Source organism: Crocodylus porosus, unplaced genomic scaffold (assembly GCF_001723895.1).
Source record: "Crocodylus porosus isolate Cpor-Errol unplaced genomic scaffold, CroPor_comp1, whole genome shotgun sequence".
Classification (NCBI taxonomy): domain Eukaryota; kingdom Metazoa; phylum Chordata; order Crocodylia; family Crocodylidae; genus Crocodylus; species Crocodylus porosus.
In genome coordinates, this window is record NW_017728920.1 from 15,688,045 (window position 1) to 15,703,357 (window position 15,313).

The window sequence follows — 15,313 nt, forward strand, 5'->3', positions numbered from 1 at the left end:
TTTTTAGAACATTGTTCCCAATACTGCAATTAGGGATGTTCTTGAACTGTTTGTACCTGAAAATAAGATTGACATGGCTCGTGCAGAAGCTAATGCACTGCCTGCTTTGGAGATTACCAAGGTGGGCATTGTGACTGCAATGACATTTTTAAAATTTATTTTACCTCTTAGGTTTAGAGGTTAAGAAATTACTGCACAAGTTGCAGTACCAAATATATGTGTATAATCCCTTTGATTTCTGGTTGTTATAACTTTTAGTACTATATGAATATGATCAGTTAAAGGATTAGCATATGATTAAAAAAGTAGTAACATGACAGCAACAGGATATGAATCAAAACAAATAGGAAAAAATATTTTTTGCATAACTTTTTCTATGTGTTATGTTTTTCTTTAGTATTAGTAGATACTGTACTATTACAGTTATATCATTAGTTTTGGGATGCCTGATTCCTAACTGTGGAACTCCTTTTTCAAATGCTACAAACCCAGGACTTTGAAATTCAGATTTAGTCTATCAGTTCTGATTAGCATCATAGAAACAATGTTTTACTACCTCTGTTTCCACCTTGATTTTATCTACCAAAGAAGCATTCATTATATCCAAAAATAGAATTCTCTACCATGATATAATCAGATTAAAATAAAGTTGATCAAAATTTACAACATAAATCTTTCAAAGAACAGCATCCCTTACGTTTGACTAGTGACAACTTAATAGTATTTGTTGCCAGTACTCTTAGAGTCTCACAAAGATAATTGAAAAATAATCTTTGTGATTAAAACTTTTCATGCTGAGATATAGTTGAAAGATTTATTCTGAAGAACTTATCTAAATGGACAGAATTTTTTGTATAGCTTCTAGTATGTTACAGCCTATTTTGCTTATGCTAAGGCTTATAAGTATCACTAAGCTTCAATAATTTGGCCAAAAATTTTAGTTGGGTATCAGCCCCACCTTTTTATTATGGGTGCTTTTTCTCCCTGTAAAATTGCCTCTGTGCCCTTTCTTATTGTAAGTAAATTATAGGTGCAATTGTTAGCAATATCATGGAAGCAAATAAGGTTGATGAATGTAACTGAGGACAGTTTTTGATCCACAGTCTTAAAAAGACTTTGAAAATCCATCTGGATGAAAGATGTGTTTAAGACACTGGGCCCATCTGCACATTCATTAATGCACCTTTAGATACTGCACATTTAGTTTAGTACTTCCTTAATAAAGTACTAATTAAAGGTTCAGTACCTAGATTTACTGCTCAGTAGCAGGAGTGCATGGTTATTTAGTGACACTTACTGCACATTAGCCTAATACTGCACAGTAGGCTATTAGCATAGTTTTTGCCGTGACATGCTACTGCGCAGTGTTATTAGGCTGATGTGCAGTAAGTATCTCATGTAACCTGTCCAGTGATTCTCAACCAGAGTGCCCTGCAGTGATGCCAGATCCTTTGAAGGGTGCCACAAGGTGTGAGGAGATAAGCAGATAAGCACAGGCTCAGGCTTTCCCCTGCCTGATGAAAGCCATCCTTGATGGTGTTGTCTGATTATATAACTGAATTTGCTTTTCAGTTAGACCTACAGTGGGTCCAAGTTCTGAGTGAAGGTTGGGCCACACCACTGAAGGGATTTATGCGTGAGATTGAATACTTGCAAGTGATCCATTTTGGGACTCTGCTGAATGGTATGATTTCTTGCTTTTTATATTTTTCAAAGTTGAATAATAACTCAGTTTCGTTGATTGTGTCTACTCACATAATAAAATGATACTGACAGTAAGTGAGAGAGGTAAAATCAGGTGATGAGAGCTTGTACAGGATAAGTATATCTTGACTGTAAAAGTTTCCATGAGTTCAGTGCTGGTACCATTCCTTTTCAATGTGTTTGGACTGTCAACATTTGAACTACAGCATCACCAGTATGTAGCTTCCACTCAGAACTACACATCCCGCTCATCAGACTCATAATGATCGTGTTTCTGTCCCCAGTGGGCACGTCTATATGAGATGCTTTACTCGAGATTACAGCTAATTACTTTGCAGTAAGTGTCACTGTCTACACATGCTGATGCTTACTGTGCAGTAATTGGCTGTAATCACGTATAAATTTGCTACCTGTAAATATATGCAGCATCTTTACTCTCGATTACCTACTGCACTTTATGGCATATGTGGATGCTCAACCAGAAGCAACTTTGCTCCTGGCCAGCCAGGCAGCAGGGGGCAGGAGATTGTTCCCTGCCCCTGGGAGCTGCCTGCTGCCAGGGTACCAGTGCCTAGGTGGAGACTGTGCCCCGGCAGCAGAGAGCTCCCATTCCCCACTCCCTGATCACAATTGCAGAGCAGGCACTGTGGAGCCTGCCTCTCCCCTACAGCACTTTCTACACCCCCTGCCCCCTACTGGGGAGCCAGAGGCAGATGCTGCCTGGTGCCTCCTTGCAGCAGGCAGCCCCCTGGAAGTACAGAGCAATCTCCCAGCCCCTGCCAAGAGACAGCTGTCTCCTGGCCCTCTGCTCCCTGCCAGCCCCTGGGCTAGCACTGAGGGGGGGGGCTGCAGGGGCTCAGTGCAGGGCCAGAGAGGGAGGGAGCAGCCTGCTACCAGGAGCAGCAGATCTTCTACAGCATCTCTATATCTGTAGATGCCTGCCCTGGGTAGGTTTACTGTACTGTAGAGTAATTTACTCTAAAGTAAAATCTACCCTGCAGCATTTGCACATGTAGATCTGCTCAGTGTCTAGTAAATACTGACAAGACTAAAATAATTTAGCATTAAGTATGTAAGGTTGGGACATGGCAAGCATAGTTTTTGTAGTCTAATGGTCATGTGGTCTTAATCCTTGTTTCTAGATTTCCAGGTGGCCTTAATAAACCTGAGTACCTTTTTGACTGACCTTCTAGCTGTAACTTTTCCCCTCAGAGCAAATGTCTTCACTATAACCCATACCTCTGTTACCTCCTGGCTGGTTTTACTGTGATGTACTGTTTATGATTACACTTGAAAACAACCTGAAAACAGTGGTGGCCTACATTTTTGGCAGGGCTGCCACAGGTTAAGCTCCCCTTTTCTCTACTGCCACTCTGATTTATATTCCCCAGAAGTGTACCTGATAGTGTTTGCAACCTAGGGTGCCAGAATGGAGGCAGGGAAGCTCAAGTCTCTAGCCACATGTAACACAGCACCTGGCAGGGTGCTGCTCAGAGATGAGGTGTCATTGCCAAGAGCCAGGTTAATCCTTCTCTGGCTGTGCAACCACTCCAGTTTTATATATATGGCAAATGAGGATCCAAAGCCCTTAATTTGGCAGCAGCAGCTGTAGGGCCACTTAAGTCTTGACTTAGCTCTTGGAAGAGACACCTCCTCTGACAGATACATCCAGCTGCCTTTCTATTCTGTGCAGCCAGAGGCTTGTGTGACTCAGTTTACCTCACTCGCTTGTGCGCAGAGAATGAAGGATTAAGTGCCAGGTCTAGCTAGGTACAGGACAAGACCAAATGGACTTTAAGCACCAACAGCCTTGAATAGCTTTGTTGACATAGCAATGAAAGTGAGATGCCTCTCTCCCTCCCCATCTTTCCTATGCCCCCCCCCCCAAATGTGATAAACATGGTAATGGGAGAATAGGTTGGAGGAAGTAACCTGTCAGCTCTTGGCCAGAAGAGTCTAGAGACTGAGAGAAGTAGAGGAACTTTGGGGAGATGGAGGGACTGGAAAGGGAACAGCTGAGCATTTTTGTGGGTGCTCAGGGCTATGTGAGCTGGATTGAGAATGGAGGTACTGCTTAACCTCTTCAGAGGGAGGGTAGAACAGACAACCTTTTGCTGGGTGGTCTTTGCCCAACAAATGCCTTCACTGAAGATACTGCCTACTCTGCTGCTTCGAACTGTGGGTTGCACTAGATTGTCTGACCAGAGGTAAAGTCCATCTCTCAGGAGCAGAACTGGATGCTAGCTCCTTGAGTCAGGGCTGTGGAGACCCAGGGAAGGTGAGAGACCACAATATGCAATAGGCACATAGTGCTTTCAACACTTTGCCTGCTATGGATTCTTGAATATTCAGTTTGTTTGGACTGAATGCAGTACATGTTCCTAAAAGAGCAAATGAAAATATTGACCATCAGTTGTACATTTAATATTTGCATTGAAAGAAAAAGAGGTTAAAAAAGAAAACACCTACAATAAAATTATGCCATACCTGTGTGGGATTTAAAATTAATTATTTGATTCCTAACACTGTAACAATACAGTTGCTGGGTTTTTTTGGTTTTTGTTTTGGTTTGTTGCTTTGCAGGGGGAGGGGAGAGTTATATATGCATGTTAATCGTATTTGTATTCCTCCAGGAAAGGGTACATGCGGTATGTCTGTAGTTGGTATGTATTTAATTATTTTCCAGATGGCATGGAAATTACTATAGTTAGAGATTTTATCATAAAATGGTTAAATACTCTGTCCAAATGAAATCCAAATTAGAAGACTGGTATAAGCACTAGTTTGTTGATCCAACCAGTTATACAGTAACCCCAAGCCCCAATATTGACTGGGTTTGTGAGAATGCTAATTGTATAACTTATGTAAGTTGTACATGGTAATATCATAACTTATTGCTATTTTCTTTATTGTATTTGAAAGTTGAAAGTGAAAATGGAAATCCCTAAGCCCCAAAGTATTTGTTTAATATGTTAATTTTTTTTCCATATTGGCTTTTCAAACCAACTATTACACATTAAATGTTTCTATTTAATGAGTAGATTTGATGTGGATTGCATTTTTTTAAAATTATTTTCAAAATTATGATAAAAATCCATCAGACAGGAAGATTTAAAGGAAGGAAAACTTACCTGATTGGATCACACGTGACCACATTTTTAAGCATCTGATCATGCATGAATTTAAATTTGTTATTCATTTTGATGAATGGTAGACATTTAGTGTATTAGAGATAAATATAAAATTCTGGAGGATTTTAAATACCATGAGTAAAAATCAGACTAAAATCGTTAGTGTCTCATAGCCAGCCTATCACATCTATTATCACATTTGCTGATTTGTTCAATGTTTCTTTTTTATGAATGTAAGCCATTAGGAGGGATATATTATTATTTATTGGTAGTGCATATTCATATATCCCAGCAAAAATAGGAAAACCCTAACCTCAGGCTAAAAACAGGAACATTAAACATCTTTAATTAATACTGTGAATAACATAATTAAACCTCTGGAAAAAATATTAAAGATCAAATTCTTGCTTGTACACTAACCTAAAAAATGGACTGATCTGCAAACTGTTTCAAGGTAAGGTATGGCATAAGTGTGTAAAGATATCAAGAAGGAAAAAAAATGATGTGTAACTACTTTTTTAAGCATTGGGAAGTAAAAGGGGCAATTCAAATGATGGTGATGTGGTAACATCCAGTGAGATTTTTATATTGCTTGTTAAGGTAGAAATTATTGGAAATGGGATGTTATTAGTAAATTTCTACAACAGGACATTTTGTGCATGAAAATTGATATTAGATAGAAGTTTGTTAGGACATCTAAGCAACCTGAGAAAGCTGAAGTGTATTCAATCATTGCGCTCCTATACAAGACAGAGCTCTACTCCAGTGCTTGCTAATTAATTGAGTCTGCTGGAGTGTGCTAATTAGCAGGCTTCAGCAGCCTCTACATCACATGTATTCAGCATCCCTGCATTGCAATGGCAGTGGGGGCGCTTTAACTAAAGCTTATCTAACAAACTTTAGTTAAATAACCCCCACTGGCATTTTGAAGTGTGGGATGCTGAATACACATGACACTGTGAGCACTTTAATTAGAGCAGCTCAGAGCCACTCTAATTAAAGCATCGTGTCCCCCCTCCCCACCCTGCCCCACCCCAGAGCACATGTATAGATGCCCATTGTAATCTAATTGCATTGAGTCTGAGAGTATGCAGGAAGCACTTCAGTAACAGAAGTATGGTCAGGGATACATCCAGTCCAACTCCTATTGAAATCATTGAAAGTACTTCCATTGATTCAGCAAGAGCTGAATTAGATTCTCCAGGCTGATTCCTGCTCCTGCTGAAGACAGTAAGAGCAGAGGTGAGCCTGCTCCATCTTTTGCACTTTAATGCCAAACCAGAAGGGTTTTTTTAGTTTTGGTTTTGTTATTTTGTTTTTGGATGTTTTCATTTTTGTAGGAGCAATGTGTATTTGTAATCTGTCAATATAGTAATTAAATACTAGATAAAGGTGGCCTGGCTTGGTCCATCTAATTTACCAGAATTTCAAACAACTCTTAATAAGGCTTCTTATCAGGGACTATTTTAAAAGAATTAAAACTAGCTCTGGGAAATATGTAAAATATTTTTGGAGGTTAAATAATAGAAACTAAAGAGTTCAGAAGACATTTTAATAATGAAGTATATCTGGAACTGGTAAAAGGATCTTTATTATTCATCATTTATTATTAATTATTTATCTGGGAATAAAATGGGCAAAGAATAAATATAGTTTATAAATAAATACCTAAATATTTGCCTGTTATGAATACCTTTTGCATACCCTCATACTGATGATACTGAGGGCATTTGAACTGTTTTCAGAGGAAGAATTTAAAGATGCTGCCATGTAGAATCACCATTTTGTTTTTATTGAGTTCCCAGGGTTGGTATATAAACCAGGTTGTACCAGTTCAAAGCCCTGTCTTACATTGGTGCAGTGCATCTATGTTTGATGCCTTCACTGGAGTAGCTACATGCATGCAAGAACCCCTGATTAAACATACCCTTTGTTTAGTGGCAGCTGCTTCTAAAATTGTTTAATATTGTTAGTTACATGCTGTTCTCCGTGCAGTCAGCCATCTTTCCCTCTTCTTCCAAGTATCCTAATAATGCAAAAATAGGATATCCTGTTTCAGAACATTTTCATGTTCCTTTTTCTTCCCCCCTCCCCTTACAAACTTTAATCTTAAAATACATTAAAATAGATGGTTCTTTCTTTACAGATGGTGTAATTAATCTGAGCATTCCCATTGTGCTGCCCATTTCAACGGAAAATAAGAAACGGCTGGAAGGATGCACTGAATTCACACTTGAGTACAATGGGCGGAAGGTGGCTATCCTCAAAAACCCAGAGTTCTACGAACATAGGAAAGAGGAGCGCTGTGCACGTGTCTGGGGAACGACCTGCGCAAAACACCCACATGTCAAAGTAAGGGGGGTTGTGAAGTCCATGTTTCCAATAATATATCTCAAAGGCCTAAAAATTAATGTATCCTCTTTGGAGTGGGGAAGTGGGGAATGGCTCATTTCATATTAGGAAAGTACATGGCATTTTCTATCCATTCTCACAGCAAAATACAGAGAACCACTACCCAAAAATGATCTCATTAGAATGAATACATTGGTTTCGCAGATTCTAAGCAATCAATTAACAGCATGTTTATTACTTACCGAGGGAGCAGTTTATTTCATCAGTGAGATAAAGAACTCAAAATCAAATGAATGAGAAGAAAAATAAGATACCACAGAACAGAGCTGGAGAGTTTTATATAGATGTTCTTTACATACTTATACACAAATATACATTTATAATTGAAACAACATTTAAACATATGTCTATATATATACACACACACTACATCCATTTTATATTATGTTTTCTGAGCTGAGTTTGTACTTCTCCTTAAGGTTCCACATACTAGTCATAGCATTTTGGGTCACCCTAGTGATATCCCTTCTCAACTAGTGCGATGAACAATTTGGATTTTGGTGGAGGGGAAGGGCCAAAGTGGGGAACGGTAGAGGTGCACTGATATATCAGTCCATATTGGATTGGCAGCAATAAAAGGAAAATTGACATTATTGGCAATCTGCTTTTTTGGCTGGTATAGCCCAATAATGTCACTGATAAATGCCACATGCATGCATGCAGCTATATCATGCATGTAGCCAGGAGTGGCACTTATCTCTTTTATTTATACACAATAGATTTTACATCATAACTATTTGCATCCTAACTATTCCAAAAGCAGTATCAGTATAACTATTGCTAATAAAAAGGCAAGTGAATATATATGCAAAAAATCTTGCCTAAACAATCTTTTTGAAGGGTCAGTTAGTATTTAAAGAGAGAATCACTTCCATTAGATTAGAAGAAACCAGCCAGGCCATGATCAGACACTGCAAATCCTAGACTGCTCGAAATCTGTCACGCTACAGCATGGTCTCTCCTCCCCTCCACTGGAGAGCTGAATTCGCAGCATTCCTCTCCACATACAGTTCCTGCAGGCTCCTGAGGACAGTGGAGGGCACAGAAGAGTCCACTCTATGAATATTTCAAAAAAAGTGCTTCAAAGATGCACCTCACCTTTTGAGGGTCATTTTGGAAGTGCTTCTTTGAATGTGTATGTGTGTATACCCTCACTGTTAAGTCATTTTTAGTTGGATTATGGAGTTGTAGGGGAATTAAAGATAAAATGAGTGAAGTTATTTGCACACTTAATGGCTGTCATATGACTAATGTGTGTGTGTGTGTAACTTATAGATGGTGATGGAAAGTGGGGATTGGTTGGTTGGTGGAGATCTTCTTGTGCTAGAGAGAATAAAGTGGAATGATGGACTGGATCAATACCGCCTGACACCTTTGGAGCTGAAACAGAAGTTTAAAGAAATGAATGCTGGTGAGCTTCTACATTTGTTATGTTAAGCACCCTGCCTAATCTCAGCTGGGTAAAAACCTAATTATGTTTTATCTCCCTACTGTAATATCCTCACTTTGACATAGCTTTCAGAATACAAATTGGGATATAGTGCATTTCTCTTCCCAGTAGCATTATCTAGATGTTACTTTATCAGTAGCTGTTAGTCAAAACAAGCTTACTTTACAAATCTGAGGAACAAAGGGCAAAAAAGTAATCAATATAGTCTTCCTTCTCCAACTGCTTCCTGAAACCTACGTATACGATCTCTGTCCTATCTGAATTAATCATGAACTGTCTAGGTCACATACAGTTGGAATTGGACAATAGGTAAAGTGCCCACCTGCACCTATGAGATGGGAGATTGGAAACAGAATTGAAGGCCTTGTTCTTGTGTCTTTAAAATTTCCATACAAAAAGATTGAGAAATCAAAACATTTGGCACTCACTAAAGAGAACCTTCTGGGCAGATACAGTGCTCTTATAATGAGATCTTATTTTGCTGGTGCCTGGAAAGATTCAGCAAAACATGTCCATACCAGGGACATGTTCCATGCCTTCCCCACCATCTCCAATGCTCTCTCAGCTTGGTTTTTTTTTTAAACAGTGTTCATTTAGTTAGATTTTCTAGCCTCCCTATACATCTTGTTGAACTTAGAAACTTTAGAACTGCAATTGTGATATTTGGCATGGATTGGAAATATGTACACTTGACACCTGAAAAATAATTTTGGCCAGAAGGGGAAAATAGAGCCAAGATCATATTCAGAGGAAATATATGCAAATAAAGCAGATTTCAAAGAGCAGTCACTAGAGAAAAGGAAAATATTTGAGTGTATTATGTTATAAACTGATATAAATAATTTAAGGTCTATTCCATGTGAAGAGAAAAGGTCACATACTAGATATATTAGACATCAAACATGATCCTGTTCCATCCTGATCAAGCCCCTGAGAAGCCATTAAACACACCTACTTTTGTAACACACCATTACTTTAGCTTTGTGACCAGGTCACAAAATGTAGCAAAGAGGAGAACCCACTCAACTTTTTCATGGGCAGCTGTTTCATGGATTTGAACAGAATGGAATAAGATTGCATTTTGGCACCTAATAGGTGGAATAGGTTTTGCAAACAATTTATAAGATGTCTTATGACAGACTTTCATCCTTATAACAATGCAATGTCCACATCTAATTATTGCTTGTTTTCTTTGAAGTTGCACCTCAACAGATTTATGACACTTCTGAATCTTTCCTTTTTAGATGCAATATTTGCATTTCAGCTGCGCAACCCTGTTCACAATGGACATGCTTTGCTCATGCAGGATACCAAACGCCATCTGCTAGAAAGAGGCTACAAACATCCTGTGCTTCTCCTGCATCCTCTTGGAGGGTGGACCAAAGATGATGATGTGCCACTAGAGTGGCGAATGAAGCAGCATGCAGCAGTGCTTGAGGAAAATGTCTTAGATCCAAAGGGAACTGTGGTTGCAATCTTCCCTTCACCCATGCTATATGCTGGTCCAACAGAGGTAATGCATTTCCCGAGTAACAACCAATCCCAAATCCATAAAGTGTGGTTCTAATTATAGAAGAGACACTGTAGACACTGTCCCACCATTGTGAGACTCCTATCCACGTTCCATCAATAGCTTCTCTATCAGTTCTGCTTGCATTACAAGATTTTCTAGTTGATAGATTAAAAACAAAATTTGATACCCAGATGTCAAGCATAAAACCTGACACTAATGATAACTATGTGAGAGAATCAGAATTTAGCTAGCAGTTTAGTTGAGAATGTGCAAGGCAGCCCTTTATTCCTATAGTGATTTTGCACTTTGTAGTCTTGGTCCTGAATATAACAGGTACAGGTAACTGAAAAAAATATAGGTGACCAAGAAACAGAGCCCAAAAGAGCCATTTTCTCAAGCTGTATTTCAGAAAGTCACTGTTTTTTATTCAGTTACTTACATTTTTCCCACGTTCATAATATAAACACTAGCTGCATTCTGTGGAATTAAAAATACAACTGTAACCCTTCTGCTGGGCATCAGTCGGCGGGAAGGAGGGCCAGGTTTATATTTCAGGGTATTCCATAAATTATACCAGTGGCTTGAGCCCTCACCCAGAAATCTGGGAACACTAATTTGCTGGGGTGTCATGCATAAACAAAATCCCCTCCTCGCAAGCAGTGTAAACACACAAAAAAAATTACAGACAATAAAGGCAAAAAAAGCCCAAAAGAAAACGCTAAATATAATTTTAAAACACTATTAACTGCAAGGCGAAGTCTATAGGTGGCACCCTCTTGGGGAGGCTTCACCCATGCCCAGGCAGTCTGAAACTTGGGGCTCCCCAAAGGGTAGTTCTAGGGGCCTTCACCCCTATACCTGCCCTTCAGCAATGGGCTGGAGAGGGGGGCCCATACTGGAAAGTCCTATGAGCTGCTCCTTGGATTTACTGCACTGGGAAGCTGCTCAAGATTGTGGGTTCTTCTGCACTGCAAGGGGCTCTGTTGCTTCTGGAGATGTGGTACAGCGCCGACCTCCACTTCTGCATGGTGGCTTGGAGGGGTTAACTGCAGTTTTTGTCATCATACTGCATGCCAAAATCGCTAATCCTAATCCCAGCTCTTCTGGGCAAAAAACTGCAAAAAGATCTCAGAGGAAAGGTCAGGCCTATCTTGGCTTGGGCCTGAACTACCAACTAGTGCCCAACCACACAGCTTAATTGGGACTTATTCCAAAGAAAATTGCATCAAAGAATGAGGGCTCTATAGCCTGTTCCATATTCCCTTCAACAGGGGATATAACTGTTGTGTCCTCACATTAGTCAGGTTCAAATTTAAAAAGGCAAAATCTCACAGGATTTACCAAGGTTTGTCTTTCTGGGTCTGACAACTTTCTAAGTTTACTCAGAGTTTTCTTTCCTCCAATCCTGGGCCATCTGAACTTCTTGAACTCTTCCTCAAGCTTTCTCTGCTCACTTAGTGTAAATTCCTCAGCCTGCAGTGCCACCTTGGCTTTTGTCTGAGGCTGCTTGGCTTTTGTCTTTTATTGCTTCCTAGTCACTATGATACTTTCAGGCACCATCAGCAGAGGGAAATGGCAGAGGCTGTCTTCCTTTTACCTTCCCTTGCCACTTCTTTTGGGCCTGATGCTTCATTCAAAGCTGCTGCAGTTAAAACTATCTGCTAGGGGGTCCCTACTGATAGTAAGTGTTCAGTGGCCTGTGCACATGAGGGAGGAGCCCCATTGGAGACTCAGATTTTGATTCTTGATTAATTTCTACCCCTGTGGAGGCTCCTGGAGATGGGCCTTTAATTGTTCAGTTTTTCCCAATAATTTTCTGCTCAGAATATTCCTCAGTTTCCTCATGGCTTCATCTGCTTGTTCAGTGCCCACCTGGGAGTTACTTGGTTGCATTATGGGCATTTAGTATCTTCCCTTCTTATGAGCCTTTTAAAAAGTTTGCACTTCCCTTATTATGATTATTCAATAACTCTGACCTAAATACAACCCTATATAAATATTATAACAGAGGAATATAACATAACTATAACATAACTAGATGAGCTCAGGTGGAGTTGTACTTTTTAATGAGCAGTTTCAACATTTGTAGTGTGAGCAACGTTGTGACAAACACAAGATGAAAGGGGTCTAGCTGGGCAGAGGCAATTTAAACCGAGTACAGCACAGAGGCACAGGACATCAGGACATGATGTGCAAAGATGGCTCGAGTAGGCTGCTGGCCTACTGCAGAAATACAGGCAACTCCTTTGGTTTATACAGAATCAAAAGTATGGCACTTTGTTTGGGAAGTCCGAGTAAAGACAGAAATTAAGTTAAGTTGATTGAGATTACCTTGGGCTTCCCTGATTCACTAAAGCCCCCAGACAGTCCAGCCAACCATGCGTACATTACTGTGTCATGTATTCAACTACTAGAAACTAGAGGCATTGGTGAAATGCTCACTCTTCAGCTTTCTGCAGTATGGGTCTCTTGATTTTCAGATATTTTTCAGTGACATAGTTATGACAAACAGAAAACAAGCTATCGCACTGTTATTTTTACAGCCCTAAAAATAGAACAAAATCAGTTTCCTTCTCAGAGTTTCCATTAGATGTATCCTTTGCAGAACTGTTAGTTTCCACAAGTTTCATTTAATTTAAGCAGAGGATGTGGAAAGACTGGTAGTTGATGGTAATAAATCAGTAATCAGAAACAACAAATAGCCTTTTCATGAGTGTCTTCCATTTCATTCATGTCATTCTTGTTTGCCCAACTACAGAGGGTGCTTGACTTTCGATTTAGTTTTTTATTAAAGCTAGAAAAAAAAATCTATATGCATCAGTTTGCATTTAAATAGCACTATTTGTGTTTAACTTTTGCAGGTTCAGTGGCACTGCAGGGCTCGAATGATTGCTGGAGCCAATTTCTACATTGTGGGTCGTGACCCTGCAGGCATGCCTCATCCAGAGACCAAGAAAGACCTGTATGAGCCGACACAAGGAGGAAAGGTCCTTAGCATGGCACCAGGCCTGACATCTGTGGAGATCATTCCCTTCAGAGTTGCAGCATACAATAAAGTAAAAAAGGCCATGGTTTTCTATGACCCAGAAAGGTAACACCTTGCATATCAATATTAATTACTTAAACTAACCTATACATAGTTAATATATTTAATTACTTCTTATGGTTGGCAGTTTGCCAAAAGAAAGGAAAAAGACTTTTTTGTATTTCTGCTAAGGGGCAGATGAAACCATAGAAATTAGAGATCAGTTGACCCATTCCTCAAGCCCATTCATTTGCTCACGAGGGACCCAGACAAAGGATTTATTACTTCTGAAACTAACGTTACAGTTAGCAAAAAAATTATCTGTCAGAGGAAAAATGACAGAAGTACACTCCCTAATTTTGAGGAAACTATATTTGATGATACAAAGTAGTACTGGAAATTGAGATCCTTTTTAAGGGATCCATTGCTACTTCCTGATGCTTTTAAATAGAAACAAAGTTTTATGCCTTCAGTGCCTACAGGCTTAGTGTACAGATAGTGCCAGCAATTTTCAAATAAATATTTTGGCATAGAAGATAAAGTGAACTTGGAACAATTTGGCTTTAATGTACGGGGGCTGATAAAATTCATACTGATTTTATGCATGTCTGTTTTGTGCTAGGAACAACGAATTTGATTTCATCTCTGGAACACGCATGAGAAAGCTTGCTCGGGAAGGTGAAAATCCACCTGATGGATTCATGGCTCCAAAAGCTTGGAAAGTCTTGACTGAATACTACAGATCACTTGAAAAAAAATAATTCTTCTTTACATCAAAAATACTGCTATTAAGCGTGAGCACTGTCTTGTTGATTTACTACATTATAGACCAGTTACTTTGCAATTTGTAACTGGGTCAAATTATTTTTGCTAATTAGAAGTATTTTGGGCCTAATCCTCCTCCCTCTGAAGCTACTGTAAATTTTCACTTCAAAGGGAAAACATGGCTCTAATTGATGATTGTCCAATCCCACATTCAGATTGGCTAGTTGGAACTTTCTGGTCAGGTAACAGTGGTGCACCCAACTCCAAGAGTGCTTAGTCAAGATGCAGGCAATTTAAGGTTGTTGTTGATTTTAATATGCCTCCTATTTCTCTTCTTTACCACTTCCTACTCTGATATCTTTCTGTTATTTTTTAGTTCCTTCTATTTTTTCTCCACATGGTCTCTTCAGTCTAGAAATTGACTGTTGTCTACTGCAGCTCTAATTTGAGCTTTGAACAGAAGGATACAATCTGAACTCCACAGCTGAAGGGCATAAGAAGGTTGAAGGGAGAAGTGGTGCTTCAGCTTTGATGTTTTGTTTGAGAGCTTCCATTGGCATTTCTCCTCCCAGCCCAGAACTGAAAATGCTGAAACATGCTTTCACTGTAGCAAGCTGCACTAGAAAGGGCATATAGATTTTAGGGCTAGGTACAGACATTCAAAAAGCCTGAGGGAGAAACAGTCTTTACACTGTTTTCTGTAAATGGTGGTTTAGTTCAGTAGCAAACAGAGCACACATTCGCCCTTTGTTTGTGGGGGGGTCGGGGGGGAGGCCAAATCTTAAACCAGATTTTGCTATTTTTAAACCAATCTTTGCATGCTGAACTTCTGTTCTGTTACAGGTATAGACTGGTTTCCAATCCCTTATACCAGTAAAACTGTAATGTCTGTATCTGACCTAAATACCTCTGATGAAACTGGTTTACACCACTGTTTCCTCTGACGTGAGTGCCATTATTCTCAATTTACACTGGCATCATTTTGAGAATCTGATTTTGAAATTCTCACATTTCAGATTTGTGAATCCAATTCCTGTTCAATATACTGGATATCCAGAGTCAGGATAGCTTTAAATTGTCTCTTTACCCTCCTCAGTGTGTGAAGCTAGTTCTTCTTTGTAGCCACTTTTAACTAGCAGAAAAACTAATTTGGGCATATATATTATTTCCAGATTCTAATAGAAAATGGAAACTGAAACTTGGGTTATCAAGTGTATCTGAAAGGGCATTTGGGTTCCCTGGAGACCAGATATCATGCTAGCTGAATACCAGAGAATTCTAGAAAAATGACTTTGCCATCTTATGTTAACTGT

The 15,313-nt window shown here is 39.3% G+C and overlaps 1 protein-coding gene across 4 annotated transcripts in view; it reads left to right on the plus strand.

The window, feature by feature from the left end:
• The window catches only part of LOC109312530 (bifunctional 3'-phosphoadenosine 5'-phosphosulfate synthase 2), a 114,462-nt gene extending 99,887 nt beyond the window's left edge, over positions 1–14,575 (plus strand). For 2 of the 4 annotated variants that reach the window (XM_019538605.1, XM_019538608.1), the window contains 8 exons: positions 8–121; positions 1,573–1,684; positions 4,338–4,367; positions 6,982–7,187; positions 8,523–8,658; positions 9,942–10,210; positions 13,072–13,301; positions 13,858–14,575. In XM_019538605.1, the coding sequence (XP_019394150.1) occupies positions 8–121; positions 1,573–1,684; positions 4,338–4,367; positions 6,982–7,187; positions 8,523–8,658; positions 9,942–10,210; positions 13,072–13,301; positions 13,858–13,996 (1,236 nt within the window). In that variant the 3' untranslated portion in view covers positions 13,997–14,575. The remainder of the gene's footprint in view (positions 1–7; positions 122–1,572; positions 1,685–4,337; positions 4,368–6,981; positions 7,188–8,522; positions 8,659–9,941; positions 10,211–13,071; positions 13,302–13,857) is intronic. The other 2 variants (XM_019538606.1, XM_019538607.1) reach the window with 2 other exon arrangements.
• Positions 14,576–15,313: the final 738 nt, after the last annotated feature.